Source organism: Mytilus edulis, chromosome 3 (genome assembly GCF_963676685.1).
Source record: "Mytilus edulis chromosome 3, xbMytEdul2.2, whole genome shotgun sequence".
NCBI classification, from domain to species: Eukaryota; Metazoa; Mollusca; class Bivalvia; order Mytilida; family Mytilidae; genus Mytilus; species Mytilus edulis.
The window spans coordinates 15,143,589-15,164,602 of record NC_092346.1 but is presented as its reverse complement, the minus strand read 5'-3'; the positions used below and the strand labels follow the sequence as shown (position 1 = coordinate 15,164,602).

The following is a 21,014-nucleotide window of genomic DNA, read 5'->3' as shown; positions in this document are numbered from 1 at the left end:
AAATGTCCCGAAATTACAAATGTAAAATAATTCAAATGAAGATTGAGAATGTCTGTCGTTGTTTTTTGAAATAGATATTAGGTCCGAAATATTTGTATTGTTGGTACAATTTTTTTTTTTATTGAGATTTATTTTTCGAGCATGAGAACTGTTTTTACGAACTGTTTTTTTTAAAACTATATCCAAAATGTTAACAGAATCGTTTTTTAATATATTATCAATTCCCGTAACATAAACATTAAGACTGAGAGACGGACTGTCTTCAGTTTTTTTTAATTCAATTTAATTCAATTATATTCTATGATCTTAAAAACTTTAAATAAGATTCCATAGGCTGCTCATTAACAATTTCTAAAGGTTGAACTGTTAAATATTTAATAGGATAATTGTGCTTCTATATGTGCTGATCAATTATACTTTTGAATTTATGATGTCTTTTAAAACGATAAAGGTGTTTTTCGTGCATTTAGATAAATAGCGTCCAGTTTCACCTACTGAATACTGCATCCCGTTTTTTTTATGTGAAAACCCCGGTTATAAAGTCCCGTTCGAGAAAAAGAGGTCAGGAAGGCAGATACCTTAGTTTGAACATATCCGTCGTCATCTGTGAAAGAGATGTTCTGTAACGTTCAACCAACTCAATGATGGCGTTGTCAATTGTTCAAAAGGATTATTTCAACTTTTACACATGGAACTCTTTGTCCAATAGCTTCCTTGTAAGCTGCAACCTTCTTTTAAAGAAGGCATGATATAAAATGAAAGTTCTGCAATATCGTATCAACTTGGAAATGTAAATTTCCTATGCAGGCGATGCTGGCATGTTCCTTTATTACATTGAATAGTTCAAAACTTGGAAGTAGAAAAATCTCTTTTATCGTGTTCACAGCAGACCCCTCCCCCGCACGCATTGTTTAAGATCGTAATGGCTTACATCCACTTCACTTGAACTTTAGTCTCATTTGCGATCTTCCATATGTCATTATTTTTATACTAACTGTATCTATATTAAGTAACGATAAGCCAGTGGTTAAAAGCAATTGTAATAAAATTAATATGTTGTGTTCAAAAAGTGACAAAAAAAATGCTGAGAAATAAAACATTAATTTTTAAGGAATCTGCAGATATGTAGCTATCTTCATTCTCGGCAAGCCTGGCATGGTGCAATCATATATTATGCATTTGCAATAAGTTATAAGTGGTGGGTATCCTTCTGCGATAATTATTGCAAACTACAAAATGGGTAGCTGTTCCCGGAGTTGATCCTAACCCTTTGCTAGCGAAGATGTGAGCGAAGATGCATTTCACTGACACTGTAAATATGAAAGTCAAATGCTAGTATTAGTATTTAACAATAAATCTTATCGTATTACCTCCACTTCACTTTTTCCTTGTGACAATTAGCAGAACAAATAATTTGTATTCAAAAAGTATCGAAACATTAGTTGTAGTATGAATGTATGAAATGCGGAACATAATTTGAATATGATTAACAACATTAAGGAGGCTCGCGGGTATAAGATTTTCAGAAAAAATTTAACATTAATTTTTCATTACAAATTTTAGTTATGACCTTAAGTAGTTGTTACTTTATCATGTGGTACAAAAATCATTCAAAAAAATCAGTTCGTGTTGGCCCCAGCGGACTTTTAAAATGTAGATATCACTTAAAAAGCTCCAAATTATCTCCCTTTGGTGCAAAAATGCCATTTTTTGGCATTAAAATTGAAAAATCTTTTTTAACTCATCGGTGACCTATATTTTTTATTGTTGTTTTCGAATAAGCTGTACATAAATTAAATAATTGTAAACTTTTAGCGATTTCTGTAACGGTGACCCCATTTGTTATTTCATTTTTCTATTAAGTATAAGATAAAGTTCATTTATAGAAAAATATAGAGATATCCTATATTAAATTAAAAAAAATCATTTAGACCCGCGAGCCCCCTTAAAGGGGAACGAAAGATACAAGAGGGATAGTTAAACTAATAGATCGAAATAAACTGGCATCGCCATGCCTAAAAATAAAAACAAACACACAAACAATAGTACCGATGCAAAATTGCCGAAAGTTTGTAGAAAAAAACGTCCTTCAAACTTAAAAGATATGCCGTGAATGAATATATCAAGCATCTTGATAATGTTAGTTTCAGAGAATTTTTCTTTGAATCAGAGTGATTCTTTACAAAGTATGATATACCCTTCCCTAAGACAAGATACTATGTAGTTAGTTTCTGAATCAATACGATACCCACTCTTTCTATTTGTCTTTTAGTTTGGAATGGGGAATACTTGTGTAAAGTGAAGAAAAGTGCAATGTTTTAGTACTATTGCAAGATGAAAGAGTCTTATTCTGAATGCACTCTAAAACATCTTGGAATTTTTTCGTATCCACATCTGATACCCTCCATCTCTAGAATAGACAGTTTCACAATAACTTTGAAAAAGCCCGGATTTGATTGCTGATAAATTGATGTTTATAACTAAGAAAGAGATTTCGTGGAGCAATTGAAAGACCCAGCAATGTAACGTTATTCGTAGTTTTGGTATCCATTAGATACAGTGGTCACACTCGAAAAAGACCAATCAAATCACTCGAAAAACCACGATCCTAGGCGGCCACTATACTTACCGCGTATTGGCTAACAAAAACAATTTTGTATTCATCATATATCGAAACACTAGTGCAGCATGAGCAAACGATTCAAATGGGAAAAATTAAGGTTCATCATAACAGGTAAGTCTCCACTCAGAGTAGTTTATTATGTGTAAATAAAAAAAAATTGTCCATTTGTTATGATGAACCTTAAGAAAAAAACACTTTATGATCTTTTTAATCGTTTACAAAAAAGCACAGCATTTTTATTCTAGATACACATTTTTGTATGGCATCATATGTTATGTATATCACGTGACGATGTCATGAACGAAATAATACTTTCTCTATGAATAGACGACCTACATATAAGTTATTTTCTGTAAATGTTCAACGTTTAACACTTATACCGACATTAAAGATCCGGTAAGAGTAGCGATGTGCATCTTATTGACAAAATCAACCAATGGAATGAGATGAAGAAGAAACATCATTCGTAAAGCAGTTTTTATCACCAAAACAGTGTTCAGTAATTTAGAATTTCATTCATTTAAAAGTACTCAAATTTGCAATAACTAACTGAATTTGGAGATCGATACAGATTGGTTCGTAGTTCACATGTAAGTTAAGTTAGTACTAAATTTTGCTTCGATTTTCAGGAACTTTGAAATTTAAATGATATTCTGAATTTCTTGCAATATTACATATTTTGTTAAAGATTATTTGACATGAAATTACAATGGTGTAATCATTTGTTTTGCATTTTCAATAGGTTATCAGTGGTGGCTATTTTTCTGCAATAATTATTTCAAAACTACAAAATGGGTCGTTGTTCCCGGAACTGGAAAAACTCATGCAAAAGTCATCATAGAATCGTCTGAGATTTTACTTCTGAGCGATCTTAGGAGTTGCTCTGAGGCTAGGAAATTGTTACATTTGATGTTCAGTCATAAGTTGGCATTACATCAAGATCATGCTGAATATGGTTGAAATATAATGTATATATATATATTACAGATCAAAACAATGAATAACGAAAGATAAATTCCTTTTGAAGTCCAAACCAAGTTGGTACCGTCGCATAATATTATACTATTACTTCCTAAAGATGATGTTATTATGCATTATTATTTAAATTATTACATGAGCTGTCTTTTATATATTGGAAGTGTATTAATTCGATGATTAATGAAATGATAACTTACAATCATTAATCATGTTTGCAACCGGTGAATGTACTAAAAATTTAAAAACTGAATGTTTATTTTAGTATCTCAAAACAATAAATTGAGATACTGTTACTAGGATCTATTTATAGATTATCGTCATTTCTATTTTAAATTTATTCGGATTTTCTGTAAATTATGTATTCATGGTATTTTGATGTGTACAAGGAAGAAAATTTCAAGTTATACTAGGATAACTAACTTATTAATGAATGAACATGTTCTAAAAAATGTAAACGGTTATAATACGTATTCATGTTTATTTTTTAATATTAAAATGAAAGTACTTCAGTTTATTATGCATGTTATGTATGTCAGCAACATAAATCCTTTTGATTTTTCTACGCTTTACACTACTATTCCCCATGCTCAATTGAAAATCGACTTCACCATCTCATTTAACAGAGCTTTTCTATAAAAATGGGTATTGTAATTAGAAATTTCTTGTTTATGGTTACAATAATTCATATTTTTTAAGAGCCACACTGAATCTACCAGATAATATACTTAAGATGTATAGAGACACACACACGTTAAATTTTATCTCTAAAAAGTTCGCTCCTTTATATCCTACTACCTGTCGATACATTTTTTTTTTGGCATTGCACAAGTCATATCTTCTCTGACTGTTCATGACGTTAAAATACTAAATCCCTGGGATGTGTTTTAGTTGATTTTAGCCTCTGACGCATGATTTTTAATTGTTAATTGTTTTGGGTTTTAACTAGCTGTCAGTAACTGCGAGTACTCTCAAATCGTGCTTTCTTGTTAATTTGCTAGTATTGTCAATGTAATGTTGTTGGGTTTTTTTGGGTTTTTTTTATATTAATATTGATCTTGTCTATATACCAGCTTAAGTTTGATTATTTTGAATATCTACTAGTTTTCACTTTTTCGTACTATGAACATCAAAATTATTCTCCTTAAATCTGTAAGGGAAGTTTGATCTAATCCCAGATCATTCACTATTACTTTGTGATCTAATTTATCGGATGCAAATATGACTCTAATACGACAAATTACGATATTAACTCGGATGATCAAAACAAGAAATTTAAAGTGACAAATTACCAAACGATTTTATGAATATAGATGAAAAAGATACCAAGTCAATGAAGTTATCATGAATATTGAAAATTCAATTCGAATTACTAAACATGTTCAAACTGCGTATGAGTTGTAAAATAAGTAATAGTAAATGAACGGAAAACATGCGTGTCATGGGCAGTCGTTGATGAAAATGGAAACGTGAAAACGGACAAAGAAAGCGTTCTGAACAAATTGAAAAACGATTTTCATACATTATTTTAAAGTGAATCTACAGAAAACCAACGAGCAAATGACACTTTTGATTGAAAGGACAAGGTACGATAAGGCCTGTTTTTGGCCTCTCTTTTTCCCATTTTTCAAATTATGTTTCGGTAATCTACTTATTATGTTCAAATATTCCCTGAGGTTTGAAGTTTGTTTGGGTGAATTTCAAAACCACAAAGTAGAACTGTATATGATATTTGGAGTTGGATCTCACGTCGACGGAAAGGCTGGAATACGGAGGTGAACAAGATGGTGAACTTATTGGAAATTAGGAACTTTGTTAGTGATGTATCATTAAGTACAAAAGTAGTCATGACAAAAGTCACTGAACAAGTTAACATCTAAAATATTAGAATGGCAGAGAGAATTATTTAACGATCGCGGAAAAGAAAATGGAAATAAACTTATAACATACAGGCAATACAAAAGCAACTGTTCTGTAGAACCGTATGTGTCAAAAACTTTTCCACGGTCGTACCGCCGTGTAATGGCCCTGTTTTGTGCAGGCTTAATCCCGTTAGCCATCGAGACTGGAAGATACACCAAGCCGCTAATACCTGTTGAAGACCGTTTATGTGTTTATTGCTCTGACAATAGTGTTAAAACTGAGAAACATTTTTTATTGAACTGTTATATAATGACTTAATATTTGACCTTTAATCAAAATGTTCACAAAATATTAATAGTTTTGGAAATTTGAATGACAATTTAAAATTTATACAAATCATGAATTGGTCCGAGATTCAGCCATTTTTATGTAAAAGTATTCAGAAGTTTTTTTTGTTTTTTTTTGCGACGTAAATTATTTACATATTTTTTAACTATTTTTCATGCGACATAAATTGTTTACTTAAATTTTTAACCTTGAAAAATTATTTTATTTCATTCTGTTTATTTAAATTATGCATATCAGTTGTTTTTTTCCCGAAGTGGAAATTGTTAAAATGTAAACTTTAGTTATTTATTGAAAAGAAGAATGCTTCTGCTACATAAATATGGTCTGTTTTTGACAATCATTTACATATATCGAGAACTAGCATCATTGAGTCATGCTCAATTACTGAAATATTGACAATTTTAGCATTTTAGTTAAATTTTAGACGGTTTCCGTCTTAAACAAAAGTGGCCGCATTTGGGTTCATTCTTAAAATTCAAATGTAAGTTGTATTTGATGATAATGCATGACATATATAAAGGTTGAGGGTGAACACGGATGCGTGTTATTTTTGACAAAAAAACATCTAAAAAGTGACATTTTGGGCATATTTGATAGATTTTTCATATTTTAGCTTGAATCGGAGCACTTTTGATGACTAATTCAATTAAACCACAGAAATAGACACTTGAGTGTTTAAAAAATGTCCATAATCTTTTGTCTATGAACCTGAAATTTGAGGCCAAAATCAGCCCTTACTGGACCTACTCCCTTATTCGTTCATAGTGTGTTAATTTACGTTTTTTGATTGAGTTAAGCCTTCCAATTGATATTTTATCGTGTGTTTTTCTATTTTGTGATGTTATACTATATTTCAGAAAAAGGGAGAATGTTTGGTACCATTAAACCGTTTAATCCCGCTGCAAATGTTTGCACCTGTTCTGAGTCAGGAATCTGATGTACAGTAGTTGTCGTTTGTTTAATATGTCATTTATACGTGTTTCTCGTTACTTGTTTTTTTAATTTAGATTAGATGGTTGGTTTTTCCGTTTGAATGGTTTTACACTAGTAATTTTGGGGACCTTTACAGCTTGTTGTTCGGTGTGGGTCAATGCTCAGTGTTGAAGGCCGTACCTTGACCTATAATGGTTTATTTTTAAAAATTGTTATTTGGATGGTGAGTTGTCTCATTGGCACTCATACCACATCTTTCTTTATCTTTTATGATGATATTATCAAAATATACTGGACTTTTTGATCGACAATATATTTCAGATAGTCTGTATTCCAATGGCTACTTATTGTGCATAAGTAGGGGTTACTGGCCGATTTGTTTTTGTATTCGTATGAAGCAGAATTCATTCAAAATCTTCTGACAGACAAAAAGAAAAAACACCTTGCGAAATTGCTAAAGAGCATGTGTATACAATGAACATGTAATTTATAGTCACCGTTGATAAGTAATAAAATTTCTTTAACGTGGAAATATACAGATGAAAAGATAATTCTTAATATTAACTGGCTTGCTTTATTCGATTATGCTTTTTTTCAAAATTTTTAAGGTATAAAGATTATACTTAATTTCCTCAACCATTTCAGTCTTTCTACTGTGGTGCCAAAATCTAACTAATTGCTCAGTTTTGTTATTTTAAGCATCTTAAAGTCTATACCCATCCATATGCATTTCATTGAAATTTTGACTTATTTCGGAGAAGACCAAACTTTAAGGGACCATATTTATATTCCACTGTTACCCTTGGCGTTATCGGTAAATTATGCAGTTGAGCAAAGCATCAATCATCAAGACTACCTTACCTTAGACATTTGCTTTGTTGCATCTTGCATGCCTTTATAGTTATCAATAAAAATGAAACGTTTCAAAGTTGGTACGGAACAATTTCTAGACCCCTTTATTTGTTAATGACACGCGTACGTAATGGCTGATTCTTGGTTGCTTAACGTTCACTTGCAAATATTCCATGCATGTTCAGGATAAGCACAAAGCAGCAACACATACTTCATGTAGGTCCAGGAAGGAGGCCCTCTGGAATTACGTCAGGGACGTTTGGACTGCCACTGGATAAAATGAGGTATATTGAATAAGCACACAAATTTTGCCTTGCAACAGGCCTTTTAAGGACCCCTCATAAAGTTTTCGCAAGGTTCGTACAGTGTAGTGAGCGTAGTTCTCTGTCTATACGATACATTGGATCTTATATTCCCATTCGGACTGGACGTGACTGCGTACTTTTACATCCCACACATCTAAACGGGTTATCAACTTCGGGCAGGTTTTACTGCCGGTCGGAAAAGACCAAAGTGATCATATCTACTAGTAGATCTCTCAGTCACCCTTTACCAAATTCTTACATACATGAACAAAAATAATTTGGCTACAATGTAGAAAGTTTTGCTGTACCTGTTAAATCAAAACATCACTTAACATGATTACAATTTATCCTGCAATTGGGTGTTCTACTATACAGATAAAGTCCTACAGATATCGCTACGCTGTATCTGTATACTTATAGAGTATCGTTGATCATCTCAACGAGATTGTTTTTCTCGCTTGAGCCGGTACGGCGAAAGCGAGAAAGGCAATCGAGTTGAGATGACCAATGATAATCTGTTTATCGCTATTTTACCTATGACGACGTTGTCAATTTCATGTCAATTTCGTTAGCAACGCCACGTGCCTGTTTATTTTCTAGCGATAATTTTTCATCTCAAGCGAGAAGCGTGATATGAAAAATTATCACAAAAAAAATCAAAGGAAAAATGCACAAAATAGCGATAATATACAGATAATGTTTAAAGCTCCGCCCAATGTCGGACTGAGTATTGTATGAACCCGCGTGACCTCAGAATGTGTATTGCAACGACGTATCAATTGCGAATTAACAATTTCTTTTATACGTTCTGTTTCTTTTCCAACATTTCTTTAGAGCAATAGGAATTGATAACATACACTAATAAACAGCAGCCTTTTTACGATGAAAACTATCGATATCAAAACTTAAATACGTATGATTGTGTAACAAAAGAAACCATGTCAATTTCAGTATGCATGTTAAGTGAATGTCTGAAGCGTAGGACAACTCGTGCACTCCTGTTTCAAATTGAATAATGTTTTGTTATTTGTTTTTACTGTTGAAATTAGTTGTTATGTTAAAATTGATAATTATTCACTTTGAGCGATGTATTATTGTTGACCATTCGAGATTCTTTTTTTGCGAACCCGTCTTCAGCTGAATGTTTGATTCATGTACATCGTATTACTACACTGGCCTCAAGGGATTTCAAATCAAAAATAAATGCGAAATATGTGTTTCAAAACATAAATAATATACAGAATTAATTGCAGAATAACGACAATAACTGTTTAGTGTCTTGAAATATCAGCTGTATTTGTACTCGGTTCGAAACAGGTGTAATAGCTCGCTAAAAGCTCGCATACACCTTGTTTCCTAGCCTCGTACAAATACAGCTGATCTTTAAAGACACTAAACAGTTATTGTCTATATATGCACACTTATGAGAACTCATAAGATCGTATATACTCTCGATACTGTTTATTTATATTTGGCATTGCACGTCAAGTTTTAATTAAAATGCGTGTTATTACGTCTTTAACTGTTTGCGTTGGACATATACTGATAAACTCATCATAAATACCAGAACTTAATTTTATACATACACCAGACGCGCGTTTCGTCTACAAAAGACACATCAGGGACGCTCGAATCCAAAAAAGTTAAAAACCCAAACAAGTATGAAGTCGAAGAGCATTGAGATCACTGACTGATACTTTAGTAACATGATTTACCTTTTAGTTGTAATTTGCTTTGAAATAACTTTAAGTTACTACAATAACACTTTTGTCGCATACGGTAACGTTTTACTTCATTGTTGACTTTTGTATGTTGAACTATAATAATTGCTTTATACACCTACATGTACTTCATTTAAACTTTGGTGGAAAGTTGTCTCACTTGCCAACACAAACATCTAAAGGTATATGTAAAAAAAACACTGTTGGAATGCCATCTAAGGCACTCAGCAAACTAAGTTCAGCGAGTTCATATGGCTGCTTTCGTTAAGGCGAATTTGGACCAACATCGGCATTTGAAAGAGCCTCAAATTGTGAACAAAAATGGTCATTAAAGTTTTGTTTGGCAGTACTATACTTTTTGAAACTTAATTTCCTCTGGAATATATTTATTAACAGTTAATTTCATCTGGAATAACGTTGAACGTCCCAATTTTCAACTTAAACATTCCTTATTAGAATTTAGGTTATCATTAGATATACACTGGTTAAATATTGTAATTTTGGCTTTAAATGACAGATATTTTAAGTTAAACGTCTTTGACTAAAGTTAACAGATAAACATTTACAATAAAATACAGAAAAAGGGTCGCCGACACCATTTCGAATAACTTGACAAGAAAGTGATTTGTGACGGTTTTTGTAAACGAACTGTACAGTGATTATTTAAAAACGCACAACGAACGCGACACATTTGATTGAACGAACAATACAGTAAGAGAAAATTTATTTAGTATGATATTGCGTTTATTCCAAGTTCTAGGGAACATTTGAAGAAACGTAGTAATTCAACGTATACACATGTAGTTATTTATTATTGCTTAAGGTATTAATACGCAAAAGTGTATGCAAGAAAAGATATTCAGCATTGTTTATCTCATGAAACGTATGAAATTGCACCATGTATGTGCGTTTTGCATCTAGCAGTTTTATCAAACGTTTTATGCAATATCTAAAATTTACAACAACTGTGAAATTGAATGCATCAACTAACTTGCACATTGACATATCTATATATACTCAAATATATTCTAGAGAGGCATTCGAAATTGTTGTCATCCATATGTTGTCCTGATTATCGCTTCGAACGCGTCAACGTCCGGATTCATTTGTATCGGGGTCATACGGGGTGATATTTGCCAAGTAGAAATATTCAAGACAGAAATCAATGATTTTATAACAAAGTAGTTTATGGGGTATAACAAATGATATTGATTGATAACATTTGATTTTGTAAGTTTGTATGGACTTCCCCTTTTTTATTTAAGGAATGACTGTAATATTTTTTCTGTCTATGAAGAAATAACATAAAAAATTTGGTGCACACTGTATAACGCGCGTAGCGGGTTATTTAACAGTGTGCACAACATTTTTTTATGTCACATGACTAAATTATGTCTATGGGCTCATAACAAAATAACGTTAGCCAATCAGAAGACGCGTTAAATCCAAAATTAAATTATTTCATCGTTTCTTAGATGGATTTTTGTACATCCAATTTTACAAATAATCGTAAATTTAAAAGAAACAAAATTAGTTAATTCATATAACACTCCATAACGATATGTTGTTATATTTCAGTAACCATGAGTATATCACATCATAGTGGAAATTGTCCAAATTGCAGACAAAATATCAATGAAGGTCAACGGTTTTGCGAACACTGTGGATATAAAATTGAAGCGAGTAGATCGACAATGATTTGCCTTGGAAAAATGGAGGATGGCAATCAATGTAACGGATTGCTGAGAAACGATGCAAGTTTTTGCCCAAACTGTGGGACGCGAAACCATATTTTAGGTAAAATCAGAGTCAATGCATTTGACCATTTGATAATCTTTAATACAATGATACTAAAAGTGTTACACACTTACTCAGATGCCTGTTGTGTGGTTATTTTTTGTTGATTCAAAACTTTAAAGTGTTTCTCATTTTTCATAATTTATATACATTAGACCGTTGGTTTTCTTGTTTGAATTGGTCTACACTTGTCATTTTGGGGCTGTGTATAGCTTCCTGTTTGGTGTGAACTAAGGCTCTACGTTGAAGATCGTACATTGACCTATTATGGTTTACTTTTTGCATACATTGACTTGGATGGATAGCTATCTAATTTGCACTCATACCGCATCTTCTTATTTATATCAATTATTAAGGCATATATTCGATTTAAGATTTTAAACGAATTTACATTGAGAAAAATATTTGCATATAACATTTTGAAGTCATACCAAAATAGTGTAGATGATTGGTAGAATGCCGCAACAGATATTTTGCTGCTAACATCTTTTGGGATCGTACAGATTTTATGTTAATATTGTAACATTACACGTGCTTTCCCTGACATTGTAAATATTATGATTTAAAAAACAAACAAAAGCTTGACTTCTAATTTTATGGCTGTACAGCGTTGATCGTGCACACTTTAAAACATCAATATATAATATAAGTGTAAAAGAAACTCTCAGCTTTTAAAAACATTTGGATATGTTCAGTCTATGTTCAAACTGTTCAGTAATAAACACATTTATTCTAAAACCAGTTGTTGGCTTAACATGGGTTATGTTCTTCTCATATATTTCATGATTGTATAATACTAAACCCCTAAAAGGATGGATTGTACCTGATATGCATATGATGAAGACATAATCTTTCAATCCGTTTAATTGAGGTCAGAGCTGGCATGTCAGTAACTGCTAGTAGTCATTCATTTGTTATTCATGTATTATTGTCATTTTTTGTTTGTTTGTTTGTTTCATATTCTGACATTGGACTCGGACTTCTCTTTAACTTAGTTTTACTTTGCGTATTGTTGTGCGTTTGGTTTTTTTGTACATTGCCTAGAGGTAAAGGAGTTGGGTTCAGATCTAAAAAAAAACATGTTTAACCCCGTTGCAATTTTGCGCCTGTCCCAAGTCTGGACTTTTGTAAGTCTTGTATGATTTTTAATTTTAGTTTCTTGTGTATAATTCGGAGTTTAGTATGACGACCACTATCACTGAACTAGTATACATATTTGTTTAGGGGCCAACTAAAGGATGCCTTCGGGTGCGGGAGTTTCTCGCTACACTGGTGGCCTCTGCCTGTTGTCTGCTCTATGGAGGGTTGTTGTCGCTTTGAAACATTCCCCATTTCCATTCTCAATTTTATTATTGTCCCCCTGTACACATCATCATCATTCTAGATAGTCTTAAAAGTTTCTCTACATTATTTTATAGACTAAAAGCGAATCGTCTGAACAAAACTGAATGTACCGCAGTCGATAATTCTGAAAAATCGAATAAAACATGACTTAACAATTTAAATTTCAGGCTTTTATTAAGATGTTGTAAAGATCAATATTACTACTTCAAACTAAATTTGTATTACTATTTTGTCGACACTTGTCTACAATATTTATCAAATGTAATTATAGTATGCCGAAAAGTTGTAACTAAATATGCAATGAGACACAAACTCACTGTTTAAAACAAGAACAACGTTTATTGTAGAATACTGAATAAATCAAACAGGTTGTATAAAAAAAATACTGAACTCCAAGACCAAATCGAATCTGCAAGTCCCTTTACAAATGGCAAAATCAAAACATTCTGGTTGACGATAGTTCCTATATATCGTATTTGGTTTTCCCTTCATTGTTTTGTACATGAAACATGCTGTCTAATTTTGCGTTTTAACTGTTTAATTATTGTCACGTTAGACCCCATTGTAGGCTAGCTGTATGTTTTTGTGTATGATAGAGAGTTGTCTCATTGACCATGAATAATACCACATCTTTATAATCTTATATCAATTGTAATCTTACATTTATGAGTATGCTAGAAAAAAGGAACCTGATGTTCAGTAGTTGTCGTCTATTGATATTGTTAATAAAATGTTTCTCTTTTTTACTATTTACACCACTGGGTCGATGCCACTGCTGGTTGACGTTTCGTCCCCGAGGGTATCACCAGCCCAGTAGTCAGCACTTCGGTGTTGACATGAATATCAATTATGTGATCATTTTTATAAATTTCCTGATACAAAACTTTGAATTTTTCGAAAAACTAAGGATTTTCTTGTCCCAGGAATAGATTACCTTAGCCGTATTTGGCACAACATTTTGAAATTTTTGATCCTCTATGCTCTTCAACTTTATATCGTTTGGCTTTTATAACTATTTTGATATGAGCGTCACTGATGAGTCTTATGTAGACGAAACGCGCGTCTGGCGTACTAAATTATAATCCTGGTACTTTTGATAACTATTTACACCACTGGGTCGATGCCACTGCTGGTGGACGTTTCGTCCCCGAGGGTATCACCAGCCCAGTAGTCAGCACTTCGGTGTTGACATGAATATCAATTATGTGATCATTTTTATAAATTTCCTAATACAAAACTTTGAATTTTTCGAAAAACTAAGGATTTTCTTGTCCCAGGAATAGATTACCTTAGCCGTATTTGGCACAACTTTTATGAATTTTGGATCCTCTATGCTCTTCAACTTTATATTGTTTGGCTTTTATAACTATTTTGATATAAGCGTCACTGATGAGTCTTATGTAGACGAAACGCGCCTCTGGTGTACTAAATTATAATACTGGAACTTTTGATAACTATTTTATATAGATATATACCAAATCTTCTTATATCTTCTAAACAATTAAGCTGTTATTAATGCTTTAATTGCATTCAGTTTTGTTTAACGTAGCACAAGCATCAGCATCAAATATGGTTACCGATGGAGCTCACAGTGAATTATTATATACAAGATCTACTGACGATGAAGGTGGAGATATTTGGGAAATCAGTGGCGCAGTACTTGAAAATGAAGGTATTTTTTTTTCCAAAATTAGCAAGAACGTATTCCGCTTTAAAAGGGGTCTCATATTCGATTAAGAAGAATGTAAAAAACATTCATCAAAATTATAAATAGAATAAAAATAAACAAATTACAAGGTATGGGCTCAATAATATGTAACTTCTTTCACCGTCTATTTGAGTAAAGACGCCATCTATTGAACTATCGAGTTGAAATCCGAATACCTCCTAAGAGATATAAACATAAAGATAAATATAAATATGACAGCGAAATCGTGCTGTTGGATTTTTCTAGGTCTGTTTAAATCGTATTATAGATTAAAACCAGATGTTAATCGTAGTTATGACCTGTATTAGAATGTATTTTGTGAATCGAATCAGTCAATCAAACTATTTACCTTTGTGTCTCTTTTAATTTTCTTTTGAATAACAAGACACGTACAATTCATGCGTTATACATCTGTAGCATAGGGGTTTAATTTAAGTTTACACGAGTACGGATTCAATGAGGTCAAATTATTAATTGCGAGTAAATAATGCACCAAGACCGTTTTATTCACTATTTTGACAAAATTTAACTATACTGGTTGCTAAAATCGCAATATTTATCTTTCATTAATGATTGAACGAAAAACAATCATATTTTAGATTTATTTTATATATCTGGTAGATAGTGCTCCCTTAAAAGCAAAATGTTTGAATATATTTATAAAAAAATTCAAAATTTAGTACAGAAACATGGATTGATTAGGATATTGCTGAGTTATAAAATTGCATAAACGAAGAAAATCAAAATAGTTTTGAATTGACCGAAATTTTAATTTATTACTGTTTGATTAATTCAAACATTAGAACTCGTGTGTATTTTCTAATTCTTGTTTGGCTAGTGATTGAGGAAAAACATCATGTACTAAAAAGGATGTGTTACGGCAACTACGTTAATAAATACTGTAAAAGGTCACTAGCACACTATGTAACTGATAATGCATGTTTTAATTGTCGTATTTTCGTATTTTTGTGTAGCACAGGCCTCAGTATCAAATAAGGTGGTAGCTGACAATGAATCTTTAAGTTCAAGATCTACTGACGATGAGGCTGGAGATATTTGGAATACGAGTGACGCAGTGCTTAAAGATGAAGGTGATTATTTTTTCCAAAATTATCAAGAATATCTTCCGTTTTCATAAAACGTCCTGTACCAAGTCAGAAAATGGCATTTGCTATCTAATAGTTTGTTTCTGTGTGTGTTGCATTGTCTTTGCATTTTATTTTATTTTTGGGGGGAGGGTATTTTGTTGCACTTCAGTGTATCTGTTGTTTCGTAGTTCTTTTTAAAAGTTCATGTGTTTACCTCAGTTTAAGATTGTTTCCTCTCAATCGATTTATGACTTTCGAACAGCAGTATACTGCTGTTGCCTTTATTTGAATGAATAAGGTTAATATTTGTTCATATAAAACAAAAACGTTATGAAATTTCATGGACCAAGAAAAAACAAGACAGCTTTAAATGATGTAAAATGGAATTTTAATATAAAAAAGAAGATGTGGTATGATTGCCAATGAGACAACTATCCATAAAAGACCAAAATGACACAGACATTAACAACTATAGGTCATCGTACGGCCTTCAACAATGAGCAAAGCCCATACCGCATAGTCAGCTATAAAAGGCCCGATAAGACAATGTAAAACAATTCAAACGAGAAAACTAACGGCCTTATTTACGTAAAAAAATGAACGAAAAACAAATATGTAACACATGCACAAACGACAACCACTGAACTACAGGCTCCTGACTTGGGACAGGAAAGACTGTTGGAATATTTATAAATTGATGGACTTGTGTCTATTTGCAATATTTTGTTTGGACAACTGTTTATTGTTGAAGACAATATGTAGATTACGATTATTTATGTACTCATTTGTAAAACACTATTCTAACACATTTGATATACCTTTTATAACTTAAAGTAAATCAGAGTTTTTTCATCTCTTGTTTTACAATTCTATTTTTTGTCGTTATATTATAGATAATGCATAGTTTAAGGTTTTTCTTGTCTTAGAACACACCGAGAGGTGTCGGATTGATCAAATGAAAGACTGACCGTAGGGAGGTCTTTCTTTCGGCAATTCTGACACCCGTGGTCGTGTGGTCTAGCGCGCCGGATACAGTGCAGGCGATTATCACGATATCTCAAAAGCATGGGTTCGAATCCCGGCGATGGAAGAACTAAATATTTGCGAAAGCAAATTTACAGATCTGACATTGTTGCGGACAGTTTAGTACCTACACTATATATCTGAGCATGCAAATCTTGTAGATTCTTTTTTTAATCTTTATAAAACGTTTTGTTATTCATCAATCAATTTTTATATTCAGTGTAAACCCTCAAAACGTTCATGGGGCCTTGGTGGCCGAGTCGTCTATTTAGTTACTAATGTAATCACTAGCCAGTCAACACTGATGTTGTGATTTCGAATCTTACTCGTGCCTAAACCTAAATTGATTAGGATTGTCAGTTTTTCTATGGAGGGTCGGTCTTTTTTTACGGCCACTCCGGCTTCCTTCACCAAAAAAATTGACCGCCACGAAATAGCCTAAACGCGGTGCTTAAAAGTGGCGTAAAAACAACAAAAACAAAATCAAAAGATTTATCTGTTTTTTTCTTTATTTGATATCGTGTAATAATATGATGTTGATCACATAATTTTGGTAGTCTGGGTTCTTTTGGTCAGAGCTAGTTCAGTTTTTAGTTATTAGCGCTCAATAAACTAAAGCTAAACAAACATTAAATAAAAAAGCAAGTACATGTTTAAAAAAACGTTGATTGATTAATAAACACCTAAAATTGTTCAAATTTTACTTTACCAGATGCGGTTCCGACATGTCGTGTCTTCAAGGAGAATCAATACAAACATATTTGGATAGAATTAATATTTACAAACGTTGAACAGATACATATGTCATTAAAAAAGGGACCTAAAGGATTGACCAACTCGGTCTAGGAATGAAAATCAAGCAGATTTATTTCCAATAGCCAATTATGGAAACTATAACATTTTGTTTGCGATTAAAACTAATCAAAAAGTAAAATCACAAAAAAAATAACTCCGAGGAAAATTCAAAACGGAAAGTTCCTAATCAAATGGTAAAGTAAATGATAAAATACATCAAACTAATGGACAAATAGCAATCGAACAATAAAAGAACCTATTCATTTTCTCTTTGTTGGGGATGAAAAATAACTTATATGTTCCTTATGTCGTAACTACAATCCGCTTCTCTTTTCGCGAAATACACTATTTATAAGGTGTGTAATTATACCAGCAACACGACGGGTGACAAATGTTTCGTGTCTGTTTGTCCTTTTCTTCTTTTTTTTTTTTTTTTTTTTGTGGTCATTGCGTTGTCAATTTGTTTTCGATCAATGGGGTTGACTGTCCCTCTGATATCTTTTGGCACTCTTAAATATAGATGGTATTGTGAAAGAACTCAACCAATAAACTTAATGAGACACTTAAGACACTTCAAATAAAACGAAATAATAGACATTTGCTTAATAATGAAGAAGCAATTATTAAGAAAAACGAACAAGTAGTTCATTATGAAAAGAAAAGAAGGATAACTCGACATCTTACATCATGTCATTTCATATATGATCATACCAAAAATAAGCAAAAGAAATCATACATACTCACTTTACATTGGACAAACAAGAACTTGCCTTGGAGTCTGGTATTTTTGTTAGATAATTATTACAAATTAACACAGCGATATTTTAAAGCATGCTTGTTTTAAATATACTTGGGGTCCGATGTCAACATATTAACGTTAGCATCGATATATACCCAAAATATGCGTATAGGCGATTCAACTTCTAGTTTTCGTGTATAATCAAAATAATTTGAGCCCTTTACATTACTATGGACAGCGAAAAAGCTATATTCACACTTGGTCTTAATAAGTACTTATGAATATTCTCTTTGTCAAAGGAAAGAGGGAAGAAAGATACCAGAGGAACACTCAGACTCATAAATCGAAAATAAACTGACAACGCCTGGCTAAAAATGTAAGAAGACAAACAGACAAACAAAAGAACACATAACACAACATAGAAAACTAAAGATAAAACAAGACAAATCCCACCAAAAACTAGGGGTGATCTCAGGTACTCCGGAAAGGTAAGCAGATCCTGCTCCACATGTGGCACCCTTAGACTTGCTTATGTTATAACAAATCCGTCTTATTCGGAAGGTCCCATTCGTGAAAGGGAAGGGGATTATAGTAAGAACGTAAGGAACATATCTGATATCATTTGTTTGTCGGTTATTCCATAGCGGTCAACCAACTCGTGATGGCGTCCGTAAAATTTAAGAAGTAATGATTTTAACTTCCCCATTTGGAACTCCTGGTTTAATAGCTTTCTTGTGAGTAGCAACCCTCTATCAAGAAAATAATGATAGGAAACGCAAACATGCGAATATCGTATCAATGAGGAGATATATAACCCGTATACAGGTGCTGCTGGAATGTTGCTACTTAGAAATGGAAGTTCACAATTTGAATCTTTACTCTCTTTTTGTCGTAAAGTTTTGTTTTCAACCGACCCTCATTGTCAATTTCTAGATGTTAGTCAAGATATGAGGCTGACTTAACTGTATCTGTTGTATCCTTTATCTCTAGTTCGATTGTATAGATGCGTGCAACACTGATGTCTTTATACGTTTCTTAAATATTGATTAATAACGTATTTACGTCCTGGACATATATACAAATAAAATCTCATCTGAACTGGTATAGTCAAACAAATGGCAGCGGGTTCGAAATCACGACGGAAGTATAGAGAGCAAATAAATAAATACATTATGATATTTAAACACAATTAGTTCTATAGCTGTCATTTTCTTTCTTATAGCTTTCAATAATCCAGCTCTGTACGATGAATTTTATAGTGACCTGGAATCCGGAGGCGCTACCACAACAGAGGCCTCGATAGAAGAAATATTGAACAGGTGGGAAACAGAAGAAGTACAATTTGGAATTGTCGGTCGGTCTGCAATGGGAAAGTCAACATTTATCAATTTACTGCTAAATCTTAGTCCAACAGATCCTGGGCATGCCAAAGTTGGAGAAGGAGATTGCACAACATTGATAAAGACATATGAACATCCAAAGTTTGGTTCATTCAAGCTTGTAGACTTCCCTGGATTTGGGACGCTCAACATGACGAAAGATCAATTCCTTGTCAAATTTAATTCTGTGAACCTAGATTATTTCTTTGTTTTCATTGACACCGTACTTATGGAAGAAGATATATGGCTAGTTAAAAAACTGAAGGAACGAAAAATCGCATATTCGTTCGTGAGAACCAAGATTGATGTTATTGTTGATAAAGCGAGAAAGATCGGAACTAACGAACAAGAAGCGATCGCTCAAATAAGGAGTAAATTAGAAGATACAATGGCACGTAACGATACTCTGAGAGGTTCAAAGTTATTTCTTATTTCAAACTTCAGAGAGTATTTTCATTATGCGGATTTGATTAGATTACTGATACACATAACTTCTTTAATTCCCGATGGTAAAGTGGAAGCGCTGCTTTTCTTTCTTCCTTTGTTAACTCCAGAACTTATTGAATTGAAATGCAAAACATTAAAGAAGAGGATTAAATTTGTGGCTGTTGCGACTGGTGTGATTGCTGCTATCCCAATTCCGTTGGTTGATTTCCCTGTGAACATGGCTATAGTTACTCGAGAGGTACGCAGATATATCAGAATTCTAAACCTTGACCAGCCATATGTCAAAAAAGTTCCAGGACTAAAACATCCGTCTTTAAAGGAAAAGACCAAAATCGAATCAATAAAGGCACAATTTATGAAATGCTTGAAGCTAGGAGCAGTCGCAGCAGTATCTCAACTTGACTGGGTATTGCCTGGTATTGGATCTGCCATTGCCGGACCTGCAGCAATTGCTTTGATTGCTCATCATTTGAAGTCTGAATTGGAAGTGCTTCGAGTAGATGCAGAAGTGGTATATGTCTATATGTTAGAACATACATAAACGACGTAAGAGCTGGGAAAAGTGAAGGAACTAACAGCGATAAAACTCTACACCGCAACAACCATTAAAATGTTTGTCTGTCATTAAGTCTGATTATTTGTCAATAAAAACTTATCAATATTCTATCGTAGCACTTGCATGTAATTTCACATTGCGATAAGACGTGTCACGGTACTTGTCTATCCCAAATTCATGTATTTGGTTTTGATGTTATATTTGTTATTCTCGTGGGATTTTGTCTGATGCTTGGTCCGTTTCTGTGTGTGTTACATTTTAGTGTTGTGTCGTTGTTCTCCTCTTATATTTAATGCGTTTCCCTCGGTTTTAGTTTGTTACCCCGATTTTGTTTTTTGTCCATGAATTTATGAGTTTTGAACAGCGGTATACTACTGTTACCTTTATTGCGTACCGTCAGCTTTTTTTATTTTAGTTTAGAGTATTTTGTGGAGTTGTTCGCATTTTGTTTTGTATGTCCCATCGGTACATTTCGCCACTTTTATAAATATTTACGCAACGAGTTCTTTTATATATCA

General features: G+C 32.9%; 1 protein-coding gene across 4 annotated transcripts; it reads left to right on the top strand.

The window, feature by feature from the left end:
* Positions 1 to 2,931: 2,931 nt before the first annotated feature.
* On the top strand, positions 2,932 to 20,604 carry LOC139515887 (interferon-inducible GTPase 5-like). 4 transcript variants are annotated; one of them, XM_071305635.1, is made up of 5 exons: positions 2,932 to 3,213; positions 11,199 to 11,417; positions 14,311 to 14,433; positions 15,444 to 15,560; positions 19,337 to 20,604. In XM_071305635.1, exons 2-5 carry the CDS (start codon positions 11,204 to 11,206, stop codon positions 20,479 to 20,481), a joined length of 1,599 nt encoding a protein of 532 aa, XP_071161736.1. In that variant the 5' UTR covers positions 2,932 to 3,213; positions 11,199 to 11,203; the 3' UTR covers positions 20,482 to 20,604. The 4 variants fall into 4 exon arrangements, with proteins under 4 accessions (XP_071161736.1, XP_071161733.1, XP_071161737.1 ...); XM_071305632.1 differs by having other exon boundaries at positions 14,296 to 14,433; XM_071305633.1 differs by having other exon boundaries at positions 3,137 to 3,222; positions 14,296 to 14,433.
* The last annotated feature ends 410 nt before the right edge of the window (positions 20,605 to 21,014 follow it).

Coding starts and splice junctions, on each gene's coding strand:
- LOC139515887 (XM_071305632.1), top strand. CDS start 11,204: ATGAGTATATCACATCATAGTGGAAATTGTCCAAATTGCAGACAAAAT. Junction 11,418..14,295: donor GACGCGAAACCATATTTTAG/GTAAAATCAGAG, acceptor AATTGCATTCAG/TTTTGTTTAACGTAGCACAA. Junction 14,434..15,443: donor CGCAGTACTTGAAAATGAAG/GTATTTTTTTTT, acceptor ATTTTTGTGTAG/CACAGGCCTCAGTATCAAAT.